Source organism: Leguminivora glycinivorella, chromosome 20 (assembly GCF_023078275.1).
Source record: "Leguminivora glycinivorella isolate SPB_JAAS2020 chromosome 20, LegGlyc_1.1, whole genome shotgun sequence".
Taxonomy (NCBI): domain Eukaryota; kingdom Metazoa; phylum Arthropoda; class Insecta; order Lepidoptera; family Tortricidae; genus Leguminivora; species Leguminivora glycinivorella.
In genome coordinates, this window is record NC_062990.1 from 5,185,381 (window position 1) to 5,206,795 (window position 21,415).

Below are 21,415 nucleotides of genomic sequence, written 5' to 3' on the forward strand. Positions count from 1 at the left end.
ATTAAAAAGTAAACTCAATCATCTGTATGTTGGCACTACACTGCTACCCAAATAGAAAAAGCAACAAAATTGTACCCAACTCACGCATACTTGCGTCTTTTTGCCTCTAAAGCTATGCGTTCCTGGTACATTGACCTCACACATCATATTGCACGGGGCCATACGTCTTAACGATTTATCGATAAGTTTTGTAGGTCGATAACGGTTCACGTCGGTTGTCTATTGTTTGCCCGACAGTCATTTAACATAATATTCATTTGCCCGAATCTAACTTGCCTGAATTTCATTTGCCCGAATGATTTGTTTACCATAAAAATCATATGACATACTCGTTGTTTATCCGAATATTACCTTCCATAATCATACAATGCCATACTATTTGTTAGCCATATTATTAAGTGCAATAATATGGTTTCATAGAATATTCAAACGCCATAAGCAATTATTGCCATATTAATTGTTGCCCATATTATTACCTAACTTAACCTACTTTCTGATAGCAGTTTCATTTTCCAGGGGTCACAGTTCTAACCTAACCTAACCTACTTTTCCAGCAGTTTCATTCTCCAGGGGGTCACAGTTCTAACCTAACCTAACCTACTTTCTGATAGCAGTTTCATTTTCCAGGGGGTCGCAGTTCTAACCTAACCTAACCTACTGTCTGATAGTATTTTCATTTTCCGGGGGGTCACAGTTCTAACCTAACCTAACCTACTTTTCAAGCAGTTTCCTTTTCCAGAGGTTCACAGTTCTAACCTAACCTAACCTACTTTCTGATAGCAGTTTCATTTTCCAGGGGTCACAGTTCTAACCTAACCTAACCTACTTTCTGATAGCAGTTTCATTCTCTAGTCCTTCTAGTACCTATTATAGTAGTTTTCGATTCTGCCAAAGCACATTATGGAAATTGACTTTTCTGGACGCTAATTTGTATGACAAATGATGGTATGGAATGTGGTAATTACGGATTTCGATGATTCTGACAAATGACATTATGGAAACTGACTTTATGGGAAACAAAGTTTCTGGCACTAGATTAATATAGTAAACAATGATTATGGCATAAGTTGTTATGAGAAACAATATTATGATTGTTGAATAGGATGGCAAATAAAATTATGGCAAATGAAATTCTGGCAAATGGGGGTATCCCGTTCACGTCACTATGGTCTATCGATGTCGATGCTGGGACAGTTTTATGGGTTTAATCAGGAGCTTTATGAGCGGCATCGTTATGTTTATTGGGTGAGGCGCCACTTGTAGATCTACTAATCGAAACAAGATTTACTGAATATGTTTATTGAAATAGTCACGACATCAATTAAATTAGGTCAATTAAAAAAAACTACTAATTTTGCTGTGGAAAAAAATATGCAGTTTAGTAATATGAGTAAGCCCCCACAGACGAGTCTTAATTTTCATAATCTTAAAAAAAAATTGTATGCAAACTGACACTGACAGATCTGTCAGTGTCAGTTTTAACTGTCAATTTGCATACAAGTTTTTTTTAAGATTATGAAAATTAAGACTCGTCTGTGGGGAGGCTAAGACAGGGACGGGACAGACGCACATATTTTTGTCGGGAAGGCAGAAAAGACAAGGTTAAGTGGAGGAAAGGAGGGGAGATTTTTGACGAGCAGCGGCAACAGAGCAGTCTATAAAAAACGTTTATTAATTTCGGATTTTGCCGCAAATTTGGTTAATTTTACCATTTACATTATAACCACAGTTTTATTGATAAATTAAAGAAATGTCTGTGTGCTTAGTAAAACATCTAACGTTATCGATTGCTTTAAAGCCGCTTTGTCAGTTTATTCATATAACGACCGACCGACGACGACGACATTTTGACGACCGGTCTGGCGCAGTCGGTAGTGAGCCTGCCTGCTGCGCCGCGGTCCCGGGTTCGAATCCCGGTAAGGGCATTTATTTGTGTGATGAGCACAGATATTTGTTCCAGAGTCATGGATGTTTTCTATGTATATAAGTATTTATATATTATATATGTCGGTGTCTGAGTACCCACAACACAAGCCTTCTTGAGCTTACCGTGGGCCTCAGTCAATCTGTGTAAGAATGTCCTATAATATTTATATTTATTTATTTATATAAGATACAAGCAAATCTCGTCTTTATGGTAAGCGACAAAGTAGGGCGTTTTATAAACACACTCAAAAATAATATAATACCGATAAGTCGATAACGTTTGGGCACATCACTACGGGCTGCGCGGGCGCAATAAAAGCGCAGTCACAATATCCTGCACACGTGGCCGGCTGCAGGAGGGACCTAATTTTATTCTACTTGTATATTTTATAGTCTTTCTTGGTATGTATGCCATTTTATAAAGTGATATTTCAAGGACATTCTATATGTTATCATCCTGCTTACGATATGTTGCATTTGCCACGGCTCATGAGAGCCCGGGGTCCGCTTTGACAACTAATCTCAAGATTTGGCGTAACTGAATTCTGGCCGAAACTGAAACTTTAGAAGATTTGTTAAAATCGCCAAAAAAAATTATAAAATCGTTTTTATACTCATCTTAACTAGACCCTACTAGTCTTGTATTGTATGTTTCGTAAGTATTTTTTACATATAATCTTATCAGAAACTTTTTAATCCTGGAAAAGTGATCTCAACGCGACCCAAAAGTACAATTTTGTAAGTTTCGGCCCGGCCGACAGATTCGGCCCTTTTCTGGCCGAAACCGAAACCGAACCTTCAGCCGGTCGGTTCTAAACAATACCCACGCTTTAAAAAATGTCAATGATAAATCATCATTTAGAAACTCATTAACCGACTTCAAAAACCATAGTCATACACTCGTCTCCACTAGAGTCAAGTCACTTGACCACCTCACTATTCTCAAAATTCTAGTTTTGAATTGGTCAAACACTTGACCATGAGCCTCATTACACCTTCAAAAACATTAACTAGATTTAAGACGATACAGGAGCGAAAATGCTAAAATGGAAAGGAGTCCTCCATTGAATTAGGGAATTCTAGTTTAATATACTAGTGTTATTAACTAGATTTATCGAAAAAAATTATCCATTAAGAACAACTTAGTTAAAAGATATAGCGAAAAAATCGAGGTTCCGCTCTCGACTGTTTCCTCCTTCAAAACTTAATCAATCGTAACAACATTTGAGAATCTGGGGTCCGATTTTTGAGTCTCACGGCGTTCGAATTCAGAAAATTGTCACTGAAAATTGTCACTGGCAATTCACCGTTTTCAACCGGTATTTTAGTGACAGTGAGACTCAAAAATCGGCTCCCTGAATAACAATGAAATAATCTATGTCGGACCGTTTATTTTTTTGCCACCAATTTTGAATACTACACCTTTTCTTGCGCCATAATCAATAAGGCCATTTTTTAGGAATTTTTGATAGGCTCTAGAGTCTTTAAAAATAAGAATATCACACAGATAAAATAATATTAATCTGGGTTGAAAAAATCATTGCTCTACCTTCAAAAACCAGGGAGGAAATAGTCAAGAGCGTTTGTATGGAGAATTGACCCCTCCTGTATCGTCTTAACATTTAATTTAGATACTACTGTTAACGACATCTACGGGGCCTGAGCCAGTGTATGTACATAAAACACATGTCCACGATGAAAGTAAACGCGTTCATTGTTTTGTTAAGCCCGTCTCTGATTACACTGGACTAGTGATGGGAATTTTTCGATACGTTACGGTTTTTATCGGTATTTGTGAATAAAGCAATATGAGATCTTAACTGAAATAAAATAGTACATTACGATACAAGTGCGTAAAAAAGGAAGTTCGAAACGAGTGGCGATAAATTAAAACACGACCGAAGGGAGTGTTTTAAATCGGCACGAGTTACGAATTTCCTTTTCGCACGTGTATCGTACGACGTTTTTCAGAACAGATGAGCCTCCGAAGTTTCGACCTGGCATATAATGAACCACTTCTCGCACTAGTGCGTAAAAAAAACTTCATCTGTACTGAAAAGAATAATATATTATGCGTGTGAAGAATGTGTGACTAGTGACAAATTTGTTTGACCCAATCGGTATAGCACCTATAAAATATAGAGACATCTAAAATATCTATTGATTACTTAGTCTAATTCAGCCATACTCAAAGTGTGCTCCGCGGATCCCTAGGGCTCCGCAAAGCCTCTCTGGGGGCTCCGTGTGAATTTTGGTTACCTGATATGCAACTTCAACTCTCTTTCATAAAACCAAATACATATTCAATAATTCACCAATATTGTTAAAAAAAAATAAAAAAATTGTTTCAGGTAATCACATTAGAATCTATGATTCGATTTTACTAATAGGATTACTTATTAAAATAAAGATTGCAACTATTTTTTTATTTAATTTAAGGGTTCCGTCAGAAATTTTGCTTTCTAAAAGGGTTCCATGGGAAAATAAGTTTAAGAACCGCTGGTCTAATTAGTAGAGTCTAGTACTTAGTTACTTACCCATAAACATGGAATGAAAACTTTTTAACACACAAGCCAAATTCTCAGCCATCGTCACTTAAAAAAAAACACAAAATACACAAATTACTTTTGGAGCAGTCTTCAGACTAAAGTCAAAGAAAAAAAAAACAAAATGAGGTATTTAGCACGCGCGAATTCACAACCGGCCGAGCGAATTTAAAAAACGAAACTGCCAATCTCGGCGCGATTTTGCGTTTCGTTTCAAAAGTAGAATTCCAATGTCAGACGAAGTTAGAAAATGGCGGCGGGTGGGGTAGTATCCCAAAATTACTTGCAAACTTAATTCTGCCGGTGGCCAAATTTAGAACTATCACTTTCACGTAGTAACTTGCGACGACAGCGCTAGTTTCGACGGCAAAGTTAACTTTGTATTTCTATAGTTGTTCCGTTCCGTTGGTCGTCGTATTTTAGGCAATTACTGAGAATTATAGTGTCGGAGAAGTGTTAAATTGTTTTAGGGCGATTGGAAGACAAATGAGTGAACTTGAAAAGTTAATTCTATGATTTATATTTAAACGGTCTAACAAGCGTGATGAATTCATGAATGAATGGTTTAGAATTTTCTTGGTATCTATTTAACTGTGAATACAAAACAACTATCCATTTTAACCTATTAGTACAGATGAGCCTCCGAAGTTTCGACCTCGCATATAATGAACCACTTCTCGCACTAGTGCGTAAAAAAAACACCATCTGTACTGAAAAAAAAAACCTTTTTAATTTTCTTGAAATTTTATAGGTAACTAGCTTTTGCCCGCGGCTTCGCGTTAGAAAGGGACAAGTAGCCTATGTCACTTTCCATCCCTTCAACTATTTCCACTTAAGAACTCACGTCATTTCATCGCTCCGTTTTGCCGTGAAAGACGAGACGGACAAACAAACAGACACACACACTTTCCCATTTATAATATTAGTATGGATAGAGGGTTGGTCATGGTGCTAGTTAGATTAGACTATTTATTCAATTTAACTTTATTTGAGAGAAGTGGTTCTGCATAACAAGTAACTTATAGTGATAGTGACATTAGTGACGTTCAACTAAATATTGGCACTAAAAAAGGCGGCAAATTTTAAAACTGTATAATAGGGCACACCATAGAAAATGTAAATTTCGCACCTTTTCTTTATACGTAACATTCTTTGAGAAAAATGAGTGCACGTACATACAGTATGAACTAACGAAAACCATTTACTGTAACCCGTAAATGTCCAAGTGATACTGAGAAACTTTTACTATGGGATCAACCCCGAAATCACGAAAATATCTTCTGACAGTTTCATAGGTAGTTTTATTTTATAGTAAGTATTTCCTATGGGAGAGTAAATTTTTATTTCGCGTTTTGGGTGTTGGTACCATAGTAAAAGTTTCTCAGTATCACCTGGACATTTACGGGTTACAGTAAATGGTTTTCGTTAGTTTACATACTGTATAAGCAAGTATGAATATGAATCTATGTTAGTTATGTTTAACATAAGGAACCTAAGGCATAGACAAAGCATTACTTTCATAATTTCTCCCTAACCTTATTAGACGCGACATTAGCATCGCGCATGCGCGCGCAGCACGATTCGAGCCCGCCTTATAAAGGTGATGTCACACTGAATGCATTGTAGGAGCAATGCACCAGAGAAAACTAAAATGACAATAGGCGAGACGACTAAAAAAAAAACTATTTAGTCCGTTAGTTAGATTATCTAACAATTTTGGACACACATTTTTTCCTTTTTCTCGTAAACGAAAAATGACGACCGTATAGTGCGTTGAAGTTTCGCGTGACGTCACGCCTAGGTACCATTTTTACTTAAAAGTGACGTCACAAGCCCCCACTCCCGGACTTTGGTGTTCTGTATCTTTGTATTTTTTCATTAATTAGAAAAAGTGAAAAATATGTGTTCAGTATTTTTGAACGATCTAACTAACGGACTAAACAGAATGCCATATTATTTATGTAGTCGTCATCCCTATTGGTGAGTTGGCGACTAAATGGTCGAATGACATGTTTATATCAAGTGATCGATTTAGCCTTAACAGACGGTTTTATCTCATAGAGTTCATAGACCATAGTACCAAATACTTAGTACTTAAACATTCGCATAGCATCGAACTCGCTTTCAGTGTGTTGGGGGTTTTATGTAGAAACCCATAGTTCGTGTTTCCTGCAGTCGGAAAGCTGGGAAAGGACAGATGAAGCGTATCGGTCTAGGTCAGGAATGTACACTCTGACAAGACACAACGAGAATTTAAAAAAAAGTACTGTCTCGGGTGAGAGTTGAACTCACGGCCTCTAATGTTCGAGTGCCCCATCACCAAGTACAACGGGCCCGCGGAAGATTTAAAAAATCTAACAAATAATGCGAGTTTTTATCTGCAGAATTGTAAATTTTAAATAGTGTTTAATTTAATGTACCTACATATAATAAATTTTAACCAATGTGTAAAAGCCATACGATAAATAAATAAATAATAACGGCATCTACTAGCTCTACTACTAGAGTCTAGTAACTAGACTAAGAATGGTCTTCGAGTATCTGTTGGTAGAGCGCTGGAGTATTGGTCCTAGACCTAGTCCTGAGACTCCTCAGATCGTGAGTTCAAAGCCCAAAGAAATATTTTTTTCACTTTTATTGTAAGCTTAATAAAACTATAACTTCTGATTATCAGAAACGTCTGCAATCGATGCCACTAGGTTTAGAATAAATTTAAAAGTGGAAAATGTCTGCCAGACATTTTTCACTTTTAAATTTAATAAAATTACTTTGTTTGCCGACGTTTCAGTTGCTATCAAAAAATTCAGTTATTATGATTGGTTTAATTAAGTATGGATTTCCGCAGTGTTTTTTTTTTTGGACGCAACTCGACGGCTATGTAATCCTGCCTTGCCTGCCAGAACGTCGCCAATAAGTTTTCGAGCTCGACGTAAAAAATAATAGTTCGTTGAAAGCTCTACATTTTGAGAATAGAACTGACTAATTGACTATGTTTCCCTTCACTTTTCGAATGATATTTACCCTTTTCTAAAATTACGCTTAGGTCTTCATACAATTCCATTCACCTGATGAATGATTCAGCGAGTCCAGCGACCGAAATCAATGGCTATTTTCATTCATACAAACAAATCCATTTATCTTTCCATTCTAAACTTATAATCATATATATTATCACGAAATGATACTAGTCCTGATAACAAAAGATCAATGAAAATGGTACAGTTTGTATGGAAATTCCGCATAGTGTCCCGTATTCATTGATATCGAGTGTACAAGATTCTGTATTCACTGCGCTTGTGTCATTTATCAAAAACTGGTTATGAATGTGAACTGCAGGATGACACAGTTTAAAGTGAACAAGCAGTACGTAGGACACTAAATAAGTTTTGTCGTATGCGAAATACATGTAAGATATTGTTTAGTTGAGGGTATATTTATAAAGACAAACATTAGTTTATGATATTAATCAATAATAACAGTACAAGTTTAGTAACGAAAAGTATCTTTGTAGATTTATTGCGATTTTTTGAAAATTTAACATGACTGAATTTACTCGTCGCGATATTCGTGTAATAATGTTATATAATTTCAAGCGTGGCTTAACTAAGCAACAGTGTTTTGAAGAAATGAGTGGTGTATTAGGACAAACGTGTCCTTCCTTAAGGACTATAGAAAGATGGTTTATTCAATTTAATCGTGGTAATTTTAGTTTGGAGGACGATTCGAGGCCGGGTAGGCCAATAGAGGTAACTACCGATAGAAACATTGATGCTGTGCGAAAACTACTGGAAGAAGACGCGCATGTGACATATCGACAGATAGAAGAAACCCTGAATTTAAATGCACCAACCGTTCATCGAATTCTTCATGAACATCTGAAAGTTAGGAAACTTTGTTCACTTTGGGTACCTCATTCAATGACTGACGAGTTAAGGAAACAGCGTATGAATTGGTGTCATGACATGTTAAAAAAATTTGATGGCGGCCAATCTAAGTACGTCAATTCTATCATTACATGTGATGAAACTTGGCTTTACTATTTTGATGTCCCAACTAAATTCCAAAGCAAAGTATGGGTGTTTGAATATGAAGATGCACCAACGTCTGTCAAAATGTCCCGGTCTGTTAAAAAAAGAATGGTGGCTGTATTTTTCTCAAAACGCGGAATATTATCGACCATCGTGCTTGATAAACAGAAGACCGTAACTGCAAGTTGGTACACAGAAGAATGTTTGCCTAGAGTTTTAGAAGCGATGAAAAACGAGCGACCAAAGTCAAGACTCGACACATGGTTTCTGCATCAGGACAACGCTCCCGCACATCGAGCTGGCAAAACTATAGATTATTTGCGTGAAGTTGGAGTGAAATTACTGGGACATCCTTCTTAATAGTCCAGACTTAGCGCCATGCGACTTTGCACTTTTCCTTATGCGAAAAAAGCGCTGAAGGGACGCAAGTTTTCTAAGAAGAAATCTTTTGAAGAAATATGTAGTAGCGTTCCAGATGGTTTCTGGGCCGACGTATTTAGTACATGGTTCGACCGTATGAGAGCGTGTATCAGTGCTAATGGGCATTACTTCGAAAAAAATGTATAAATAAAACCGGCCAAGAGCGTGTCGGGCCACGCTCAGTGTAGGGTTCCGTAGTTTTCCGTATTTTTCTCAAAAACTACTGAACCTATCAAGTTCAAAACAATTTTCCTAGAAAGTTTTTATAAAGATCTACTATTGTGATTTTTTTCATATTTTTTGAACATAGGGTTTAAAAGTTAGAGGGGGGGGACGCACTTTTTTTTCCTTTAGAAGCGATTATTTCCGAAAATATTGATATTATCAAAAAATTATCTTAGTAAACCCTTCTTCATTTTTAAATACCTATCCAACAATATATCACACGTTGGGGTTGGAATGAAAAAAAAATATCCGCCCCCACTTTACATGTAGGGGGGGTACCCTAATAAAACATTTTTTTCCATTTTTTATTTTTGCACTTTGTGTGCGTGATTGATATACATATTGGTACCAAATTTCAGCTTTCTAGTGCTTACAGTTACTGAGATTATCCGCGGACGGACGGACGGACGGACGGACGGACAGACAGACATGGCGAAACTATAAGGGTTCCTAGTTGACTACGGAACCCTAAAAAAGTACGACAAAATATATCTAGCGACCTACGTATAAAGACATTTCACTAGTGGCTGACAGAAAAAAAAAACAGCAAAAAAATAGTACCTACATTACGAAGTGCGGAAAAAAGGAAGTTAAGTCGTGTCGATTTAAAACACTCACTACGGTCGTGTTTTAACTTATTGCCACCCGTTTCGAATTTCCTTATCACACGTGTATCGTACGACGTTTTTCAGTACAGTTGGCCCTCGCAACCTGACAAATAACCTAAAACTATCTAGTATTTTATTTACTGTGTCCACGGATATTTCCAAGTCCACAAAATTAAAATTTTGAAAAAAACCCCGATTTAGTGGACCGATTTTCATGAAACATGGCTAAGAACACTCTTGACTAACTCAGCTTTCAAACAAAAAAAAAACTAAATCTAAATCAGTTCGTCCGTTCGGTACCTACGATGCCACAGACACACACATAGACAGACATACAAACAGACAGACAGACACGTCAAACATATAACACCCCATAGTTTTTGCTTCGGAGGTTAAAAATGAACCAATTTGTGCATGCACTAATCTTTCGAAATGCCAGAATGATGAAGGTAAGTTAAGGACATCTCCTCGAATATTTGAAATAGAATACTGTTAGGTAATATTTAAACTGCGACCCTCTAATCGATTTTGTAGCGTGAAATATGTGCAATAATCCGGAGCCTGAGAACAAGTAAGATCTAGGCTTTTCATAATATTGCCTCTGATTAATGATGTCCATGTCCTATTTGACTATCTCGGTTAGAGCACAGTATAATAAAGAGTACTATCGTACAGTATGGCCACTCCGGCTCCCCGCTGAAAGTGCCGCCCACCCCCTCTCGGTTACCTCTCAGTTACCGCCTGTCAAAAACGCGAACAGTCGACCTGTCATATTTCACTCATACAAGCATAGTACGCGTTCAGCTTAGACTGTATGCTAGGAACGCGCCTCTTTCATATATTTGATCGCCAGTGTCCGAGGTGGTTAGAGATAATAGAGATAAGGTGCATCGGGGCAATTTCCACTGGGGGACAATTTCAAAGTATTCGAAATATTTTGCTTTTCTTTATACCGCATGGTGGCAAACAAGCATAAGGCCCACCTGATGGCAAGCAGCGCAGTGTAAAGATGCTTGCAACTCCAGAGGTGACATTTTACACTATGAACCGAACTATTACTAAATTAAAGGTCCAAGTTTGACAGATCTTTTGTAAAAACAAAGTATAGATTTCTTTGATAGCTATAAAGACGTAATAAAGGTTTTTTTCTGATAAATTGATACCTTCGTTATTTGAACAATACCATCAGCAGCGGCTATCTTTCCCGATCTTACCTGTGAACAAAAATATATTGTTATAGCTATAGTATTGTAAATGTAATTTATATGACCTTAAACTATGTTATGACAATGTGGTCTGATGTAAATCCATGGGACCACACTCACAGTAGAAGTTTTTTTACTTACTTTGCTATCTCTTCTCAGTAACCACCAATAGATAATAACAAAAATCGAAACACCTAAACGTAAGGTACAGAGAACAATTTCGACTGACGGATAATTTTACATACATACATTCACGCCTGTATACAAACGGGTAGGCAGATCACATGAAACTACTAGTCTCAGTGCCACTCTTGGCAATTAAAGGGTTGAATTGAAAGTTGAAAGAAAACGAAAATTATGACATTGCAGTGACAGGATAATTTTGACTAATTCGAAATATATTCCATATATTGGTTGTCTATTGTTTGCCCGACAGTCATTTAACATAATATTCATTTGCCCGAATCTAACTTGCCTGAATTTCATTTGCCCGAATGATTTGTTTACCATAAAAATCATATGACATACTCGTTGTTTATCCGAATGTTACCTTCCATAATCATACAATGCCATACTATTTGTTAGCCATATTATTAAGTGCAATAATATGGTTTCATAGAATATTCAAACGCCATAAGCAATTATTGCCATATTAATTGTTGCCCATATTATTACCTAACCTAACCTACTTTCTGATAGCAGTTTCATTTTCCAGGGGTCACAGTTCTAACCTAACCTACTTTTCCAGCAGTTTCATTCTCCAGGGGATCACAGTTCTAACCTAACCTAACCTACTTTCTGATAGCAGTTTCATTTTCCAGGGGGTCGCAGTTCTAACCTAACCTAACCTACTGTCTGATAGTATTTTCATTTTCCGGGGGTCACAGTTCTAACCTAACCTAACCTACTTTTCAAGCAGTTTCCTTTTCCAGAGGTTCACAGTTCTAACCTAACCTAACCTACTTTCTGATAGCAGTTTCATTTTCCAGGGAGTCACAGTTCTAACCTAACCTAACCTACTTTCTGATAGCAGTTTCATTCTCTAGTCCTTCTAGTACCTATTATAGTAGTTTTCGATTCTGCCAAAGCACATTATGGAAATTGACTTTTCTGGACGCTAATTTGTATGACAAATGATGGTATGGAATGTGGTAATTACGGATTTCGATGATTCTGACAAATGACATTATGGAAACTGACTTTATGGGAAACAAAGTTTCTGGCACTAGATTAATATAGTAAACAATGATTATGGCATAAGATGTTATGAGAAACAATATTATAATTGTTGAATAGGATGGCAAATAAAATTATGGCAAATGAAATTCTGGCAAATGGGGGTATCCCGGTTTATACTATTAACTGAAGTGCCATATATGTTGTATCTAGTGAACACGTTCCATATGTGACCAGTGGACAGCCTTAATGCTGCATATTGTTATTTGCCGGTCGGGATTTGCCCCGCTGTAGGTACCTTAGTCCCTTTTTTTTAAAGAAAATCGATACTTTTTTTAAATTTACTTTGCGTTAAAATTTGTTTCCCTCTTAAATAAACGCGGAAGTTAATATTATAAAGATAATAATATTGCTAATTAGCTTTTTATCGTATAGTTTGTTAAAAGGTTTTGCTTGCATTACAAGATAATTATAAACATTGATCGTAAAATTCAAGTTTTATGAACATCGGTATATGTTAATCGATACTTTAAAAGTACCACTAGATAATTTCATTAATATAAAAAGTTAAGTAAAATAGTAGAAGAAATGAAATGAAATACCTAAAACAAAATGTTCAATGTGCAAATGTTTAAATGGTTTTAAAAAGAAAACTATACGGCTACAAAACAACCGCGTGTGCCAATATGAAACCCGAGCAAGCGAACGATTCAATATTGGAAAAGGAACGTACACAGATAGAAAAGATATTTTAATTTAAGACGGAAAACTCTCTCAAACACTGTTATTTAAAAGGAATAATATAATTCTTCATCTAATAACATGGTCTTAACCTAAAGGGATATTCCTTTTTCAAAGAAGAATCAAAATTGTTCAGTCGTAACTTTATATACATTTGGTACAAATAGGACAGATTTGAATCAAAGGTATTTATTTGCAACAAAATATTACACCGTTTTAGTATGAATATGATAGTTCTTAAAAAACGTCTTTGGTTCAAGTAACCTTTATCAAAGCAAAAAATAAAAACCTGTTAAAAGAAGATTCACCACAATTTAACTACAAGAATTCTGCGTTTTTAATAGGAAATCATAATTTCTTAATTTAACTTTTACGTTCTACAGTCAAGACATAAAAGTTTAAATAAAATAAATTAATAGTTTAAAAAACACTATAAAACACGCTTTTATAAATGCACGTAAAAGCCAAAAATAAATTATGGATCGTTCAAGTTGTCTCTATTTGTGAGCTGAAGTTTAAAAACTATGTGCTTTTAATTATAATATTTGATTGTAAAAGCGTGGGGCGCTGGAAAGGAAAGACTTTTTGTATAACCACAGAATATATAAGTATAACTTGCTGATAAATCAAATTATGCTATGTTACGGGAAGGAGGTTACACAGATTGACGCGCTAACTGGCGTTGCAGCATGACTAGTAGGTTCTACATTAAACAGTCAAATCAATTAAAAGTCAGTGTTCAAAGTAGGTACCAGTTTGTCGAACTCAGACAAAATATGCGCTAGTAGCGAGGAGAGTCGACAGTCACCAACACTTAGAACGCCGCTTTTTTCCGGTAATCAAAGTACAAAAGGGGAAAGTGTCTACAGTGACATCAGGATGCAGAGTTCTTGTTCGTGGACGAGATATCTTTGGTTCTCTTTGGTAACCCTTAGGCGGCATATGTAAACGTTATGTTCTTATGCAACTTCATTCGCCAGGAAGTTCGAATTAGTATTTGTTTACAAGAAAGTCTTTCCTGTTCCAGCGCCCCACGCTTTTACAATCAAATATTATAATTAAAAGCACATAGTTTTTAAACTTCAGCTCACAAATAGAGACAACTTGAACGATCCATAATTTATTTTTGGCTTTTACGTGCATTTATAAAAGCGTGTTTTATAGTGTTTTTTAAACTATTAATTTATTTTATACTTTTTAGTCATTAATAATGAAATAAATACCTTTTAACATTTATACATAAAATTATTTCAAGTAGGCGGATTTTATATGCCATTTGTGGCTTAACGTGTACTTATTGCTAATTGCTACTTAATAATAACTAGCGGCTACCTTCTTATTACGGTATTATCATGAAAATGTTTATACCTAGTAAGTTATCCGTAAAAGATAGACAATATGTGTGTGGACATGTCTATGTGCCATCGCGGACTTTTTGAAGACATTAGAGAGACATACTTTCGCCATACATTGTTTTGAAGCTCTCAGCTAGTGGGATTTTGTTTGACTCGATTAGAAAATATTGTCACATTTCAACTAATTCAAACAAAATTTAAGTATTTCTTTTTTGCCGAGCCCCCCTTTATTTGCACTTAAGGGTCACAGGAAAACCATTACCCAACTTATTTTAAATACAACGTTGATCTTTCTTTTATGCGGGGGGCTTTGCCCCCCGAGCCCCCCTTTGTTTGCTCTTAAAGGTCACAAGAAAACGCTAACCCAACTTATTCTAAATACAACGTTGATCTTTCTTTTATGCGGGGGCTTCGCCCCCGAGCCCCTTTGTTTACTCTTAAAGGTCACAAGAAAACGCTAACCCAACTTATCTTAAATACTACGTTGATCTTTCTTTCATGCGGGGGGCTTCGCCCTCCGAGCCCCCCTTTTCTTTACTCTTAAGGAACACAAGAAAACCCTAAACCAACTTATTTTAAATACAACGTTGATCTTTCTTTCATGCGGGGGCTTCGCCCCCCGAGCCCCCCTTTGTTTGCGTTTAAATGTCACAAGAAAACGCTAACCCAACTTATCTTAAATACTACGTTGATCTTTCTTTCATGCGGGGGCTTCGCCCCCGAGCCCCCCTTTGTTTGCTCTTAAGGATCACAAGAAAACCCTAAACCAACTTATTTTAAATACAACGTTGATCTTTCTTTCATGCGGGGGCTTCGCCCCCCGAGCCCCCCTTTGTTTGCTCTTAAATGTCACAAGAAAACGCTAACCCAACTTATTTTAAATACAACGTTGATCTTTCTTTCATGCGGGGGGCTTCGCCCCCCGAGCCCCCTTTGTTTGCTCTTAAATGTCACAAGAAAACGCTAACCCAACTTATCTTAAATACTACGTTGATCTTTCTTTCATGCGCGGGGCTTCGCCCCCCGAGCCCCTTTGTTTGCTCTTAAAGGTCACAAGAAAACGCTAACCCAACTTATTCTAAATACAACGTTGATCTTTCTTTCATGCGGGGGCTTCGCCCCCGAGCCCCCTTTGTTTGCTCTTAAAGGTCACAAGAAAACGCTAACCCAACTTATCTTAAATACTACGTTGATCTTTCTTTCATGCGGGGGCTTCGCCCCCGAGCCCCCTTTGTTTGCTCTTAAAGGTCACAAGAAAACGCTAACCCAACTTATTCTAAATACAACGTTGATCTTTCTTTCATGCGGGGGGCGTCGCCCCCCGAGACCCCCTTTGTTTGCTCTTAAAGGTCACAAGAAAACGCTAACCCAACTTATCTTAAATACTACGTTGATCTTTCTTTCATGCGGGGGCTTCGCCCCCGAGCCCCCCTTTGTTTGCTCTTAAAGGTCACAAGAAAACGCTAACCCAACTTATTCTAAATACTACGTTGATCTTTCTTTCATGCGGGGGCTTCGCCCCCGAGCCCCCTTTGTTTGCTCTTAAAGGTCACAAGAAAACGCTAACCCAACTTATTCTAAATACAACGTTGATCTTTCTTTCATGCGGGGGCGTCGCCCCCGAGCCCCCTTTGTTTGCTCTTAAAGGTCACAAGAAAACGCTAACCCAACTTATTCTAAATACAACGTTGATCTTTCTTTCATGCGGGGGCTTCGCCCCCGAGCCCCCTTTTGTTTGCTCTTAAAGGTCACAAGAAAACGCTAACCCAACTTATCTTAACTACTACGTTGATCTTTCTTTCATGCGGGGGCTTCGCCCCCGAGCCCCACTTAGTTTGCTCTTAAAGGTCACAAGAAAACGCTAACCCAACTTATTCTAAATACTACGTTGATCTTTCTTTCATGCGGGGCCTTTTCTTTACTCTTAAGGATCACAAGAAAACCTTAACCCAACTTATTTTAAATACAACGTTGATCTTTCTTTTATGCGGGGGCTTCGCCCCGAGCACCCTTTGTTTGCTCTGAAAGGTCACAAGAAAACGCTAACCCAACTTATTTTAAATACTACGTTAATTTTTCTTTTATGCGGGGGCTTCGCCCCCCGAGCCCCCCTTTGTTTACTCTTAAAGGTCACAAGAAAACGCTAACCCAACTTATCTTAAATACTACGTTGATCTTTCTTTCATGCGGGGGCTTCGCCCCCGAGCCCCTTTTCTTTACTCTTAAGGATCACAAGAAAACCCTAAACCAACTTATTTTAAATACAACGTTGATCTTTCTTTCATGCGGGGGCTTCGCCCCCGAGCCCCCTTTGTTTGCTCTTAAATGTCACAAGAAAACGCTAACCCAACTTATCTTAAATACTACGTTGATCTTTCTTTCATGCGGGGGCTTCGCCCCCGAGCCCCCTTTGTTTGCTCTTAAAGGTCACAAGGAAACGCTAACCCAACTTATTCTAAATACTACGTTGATCTTTCTTTCATGCGGGGGCTTCGCCCCCTAGCCCCCTTTTCTTTACTCTTAAGGATCACAAGAAAACCTTAACCAAACTTATTTTAAATACAACGTTGATCTTTCTTTTATGCGGGGGCTTCGCCCCCGAGCCCCCTTTGTTTGCTCTGAAAGGTCACAAGAAAACGCTAACCCAACTTATTTTAAATACTACGTTGATCTTTCTTTCATGCTTCCCCCTCGAGCCCCCCCCCCCCCCCTTTTTTTCTGTTCTTATCTTCCAGCACCATCATTAGGTTTCAAGAACCTAATCGTAGTCATAGTTCATTACAAGACTTTTCTAAGAAGCCTAAAAACAGCTATGATACGATGTTCCATCATGTAGTTCCAGTTCATATCTTCCGGCTCCATCATCAGACCTTGAATTCTAATCGTAGTCAAAGTTCATTACAAGACTTTTCTAAGAAGCCCAAAAACAGCTATGATACGATGTTCTATCATGTAGTTCCAGTTCATATCTTCCGGCTCCATCATCAGACCTTGAAACCTAATCGTAGTCAAAGTTCATTACAAGACTTTTCTAAGAAGCCCAAAAACAGCTATGATACGATGTTCCATCATGTAGTTCCAGTTCATATCTTTCGGCTTCATCATCAGACCTTGAAACCTAATTCTAGTCAACGTTCATTACAAGACTTTTCTAAGAAACCCAAAAACGGCTATGATACGATGTTCCATCATGTAGTTCCAGTTCATATCTTCCGACTCCATCATCAGATCAGCTCAACAGTACCATATTATTGTATTGTCATCGGAACTACATATAGCTGCCAATTTTCATTACGCTACGACTCCTGGAAGATGGTTAAATTAGCCTCCGCAGATTCCATTACATACATAGTTACATACACGACGACCTAATAAAAGCGTGTTAAAAACAGGGACCGGACAACCCCTTCCGCGCTACAAGCCTTTCATTGGGAATCCCTAACGTAAGGACGACCCAATCGAGAGGCTCTCCCTTTCGAACTGCAAGCCCATTCATTTGACTAGCCCTTACAAAAAACTCAGCAAAACAATAAAGCTAGCCCTGTGCATTGGCTTACCGCTATCCGATACGGCTTGCAATCCTTTAATAAGGGTTACCCTTATTTTAAGCGCTATTTATAAGGCTTTCCCTTTTGTTAAAGCGTAGTCGAGCCTTGCGTGAAAGAGACAGGATTATGAATCTAAGCTATTGTAAGAACAGGAAGGAAAATGCGCTGTTGCCACTTCGCACTTTGTGCCCCATTTTTAATTTTGCAACGAAACATGTTTTCGTTGGATAAAAGTAGAACACGGCTAGAAATTATTTTTAATGAACTGGGAGACAAGGGACTGATGGCTGGTAAATGATCATCGTGGCCCATAGATCAGTATGTATGTTCGTACGTATGAATGTATGTAGGTATGTATGAATGTATGTAGGTATGTATGTATGAATATAATTATGTAAATATGTATGTATGCATGTAAATATACAGTGTTGGCCGAAAATCAATACAATTAACCATTAACATTACACATTGAAAACGTTAATTGCCAACATAAAAACAAGCAGTTTTCGTCATCCAACTCGCCTTGATGAGTTAATTGGGTGAGCAGTTCCTAAGATAGAGCTGATGCTGAACCCTGGCTTTTCCCAGGGGAACGCGGGTTTGGTTTAACATAGGCAAGCGCGGTTTTCGTCATCGGACTTGTTTTGATGAGTACTTGAGTGAGCAGTAACCAAGGTAGAGCTGATGCTGAACCCTGGCTATTCCTAAGGGGAACTCGGGTTTCGTGCAACATAGGCAAACGCTGTTTTCGTCATCGGACTTGTATTGATGAGTACTTGAGTGAGCAGTAACCAAGGTAGAGCTGATGCTGAACCCTGGCTTTTCCCAGGGGAACGCGGGTTTGGAGTAACATAGGCAAGCGCTGTTTTCGTCATCGGACTTGTTTTGGTGAGTACTTGAGTGAGCAGTAACCAAGGTAGAGCTGATGCTGAACCCTGGCTATTCCTAAGGGAACTCGGGTTTCGTGCAACATAGGCAAACGCTGTTTTCGTCATCGGACGTGTATTGATGAGTACTTGAGTGAGCAGTAACCAAGGTAGAGCTGATGCTGAACCCTGGCTTTTCCCAGGGGAACGCGGGTTTGGAGTAACATAGGCAAGCGCTGTTTTCGTCATCGGACTTGTCTTGATGAGTACTTGTGTGAGCAGTAACCAAGGTAGAGCTGATGCTGAACCCTGGCTATTCCTAAGGGAACTCGGGTTTCGTGCAACATAGGCAAACGCTGCTTTCTTCATCGGACTTGTATTGATGAGTACTTGAGTGAGCAGTAACCAAAGTAGAGCTGATGCTGAACCCTGGCTTTTCCCAGGGGAACGCGGGTTTGGAGTAACATAGGCAAGCGCTGTTTTCTTCCTCGGACTTGTCTTGGTGAGTACTTGTGTGAGCAGTAACCAAGGTAGAGCTGATGCTGAACCCTGGCTATTCCTAGGGGAACGCGGGTTTGGAGTAACATAGGCAAGCGCTGTTTTCGTCATCGGACTTGTCTTGATGAGTACTTGAGTGAGCAGTAACCAAGGTAGAGCTGATGCTGAACCCTGGCTATTCCTAGGGGAACTCTGGTTTCGTGCAACATACGCAAACGCTGTTTTCGTCATCGGACTTGTCTTGATGAGTACTTGAGTGAGCAGTAACCAAGGTAGAGCTGATGCTGAACCCTGGCTATTCCTAAGGGAACTCGGGTTTCGTGCAACATAGGCAAACGCTGTTTTCGTCATCGGACTTGTCTTGATGAGTACTTGAGTGAGCAGTAACCAAGGTAGAGCTGATGCTGAACCCTGGCTTTTCCCAGGGGAACGCGGGTTTGGTGTAACATAGGCAAGCGCTGTTTTCGTCATCGGACTTGTTTTGATGAGTATTTGAGTGAGCAGTATCCAGGGTAGAGCTGATCTGCCGTCCTATCACTAAAACCCATCTAACCCACAAATGATAGTTTTGAGATATGGGCAAAAAACATAAAAACCCATATCTCTAGGAAATGTGTCGATTTAGTCCAGATTTCTTTTATTCTTAAATTAAAACTAAATTCACGCTAACATTATTTAAAATCAATTTAATTAAATATTGTTTAATTTATTAGAAATTCGCCATTTTGTGTTTAAGTTATGCAAATAATTCCTAAAATATGTATGATTTTACTGTTAAAACACGGTTAAGTATACTTTAGCCGTTTTTTAGGATTGAATAATACATAAAACATGGCTTAATAACGGCAAAGTAAATTTACGTGTTTATAGTAATCGTAACTGAGCATTGCATAATAATCTAAAAACATAGCTTAATAACCGCAAAGACACTAAACAATTTTATACTATCGTATATGCTCTAAAAAAATGCTGTAACCGTTTTTAAGCTATGCAATGACTACTAACATCAAAAAATTTGTATGCATTCCTAATCTAAAAGCCCGCTATATGACAAACCAGCGACGATTACTAGGTTTTAGCATTGTCATTCTTTTTAAAAGGAGTTTATCATTTTAGCAATGTCCCGTTTACCTGCAGTACCTGCACTAAGTTTCAAGAGCAATTCAATTTGTTAAATGAATAAAAGACAACTGTATGATATTGTAACCATTTATTTGCATGCATAAAAAACCTCGTTATAAGTTATGTTACAAATTAACATATTTAAACTTAATATAATATTCTAACATTAGTGAAAACTAACATAACATTAATATGAAACAATAAAATTCGCTTTTTACATTGCAACAAATCAATTTGCTATACCGACACGGCGAAAGGTGTCGCTCGTGGATATCCAAAGTTATTCGTATTATTACTATAATACACTATTAAAATAATGTTTTTATTACCGAGTTATATAAGGTTAAAAACGGTTGACATTGGCAGTTCTTACAAAAAGAAACACGGATTTCATTTATTATTCGCCAAGCAAGTGTAAATAGCTATCTTTATTTATTTTATACTTCAAAAATTCAAAATACATTTAGGATTGTTTGACATAGTAATTATCTCTCTTTCCGCTTGATTCCGTTCTTCTTAAAATTTATTTTTCTTTTTTTGTGCGTTTGGTTTTCGACAGTTGTATTATTAATATTAATATTACGAGTGTAGTGCTCTATATCGACGGTGGTTCTACATCGATAAATGGTTATATGTACTTATGTGTAGGTCAGTCCTCTTTTTCTGTATGTAAAACTTCTGGATTTGAAGGGTCTGAATGAATTGGTACAGCAGAATACTTATATATCATACATCTTTTTTTTTTCTTTAAACTAGAATCAATATAGAGATCTTTGTTAACAATTTCTGGTAAAATCAGGTGCATCATTGCTTAAAATTGTATTAACTAGGTTAAATTTAAGTCTGTTTCTCTGTTGTTTGTATGATTTGGAGCGGATAAATCAAGATAAAGCTTCATTTTGGATGATACATATGTTGTCATTTTACAATTTTTACATGCTAGGTATAGAGTTCTTCTTCTTTCGAGTCATCACTTGTAGTTTCAATGCGTCTGCGACGGAATAGTCAAAAACCTTCTTTCCTTATATCAAGATGAGAAGCATTTTACGAATGATTAAAGAAGTAAACGTTGTTCGATTTTGTTACAACGAAGGATAAACCCAAATTCGATGATCGTCAGCAACGGTTTTAGCTTGGACCAGTAAAAGGGA

The 21,415-nt window shown here is 37.6% G+C and overlaps 1 protein-coding gene across 2 annotated transcripts in view; it reads right to left on the reverse strand.

The window, feature by feature from the left end:
• Positions 1-21,415, reverse strand: part of LOC125237242 — a 236,611-nt gene that overhangs the window by 103,641 nt on the left and 111,555 nt on the right. Inside the window, exon 1 of one of the 2 annotated variants that reach the window (XM_048144257.1) lies at positions 4,464-4,521. The exons of the other annotated variant lie outside the window; for it this stretch is intronic. Coding sequence (XP_048000214.1) covers positions 4,464-4,515 — 52 coding nt within the window. The 5' untranslated portion in view covers positions 4,516-4,521. Of the gene's footprint in view, positions 1-4,463; positions 4,522-21,415 lie in introns of those variants that run through there. 2 annotated transcript variants of the gene reach the window in all.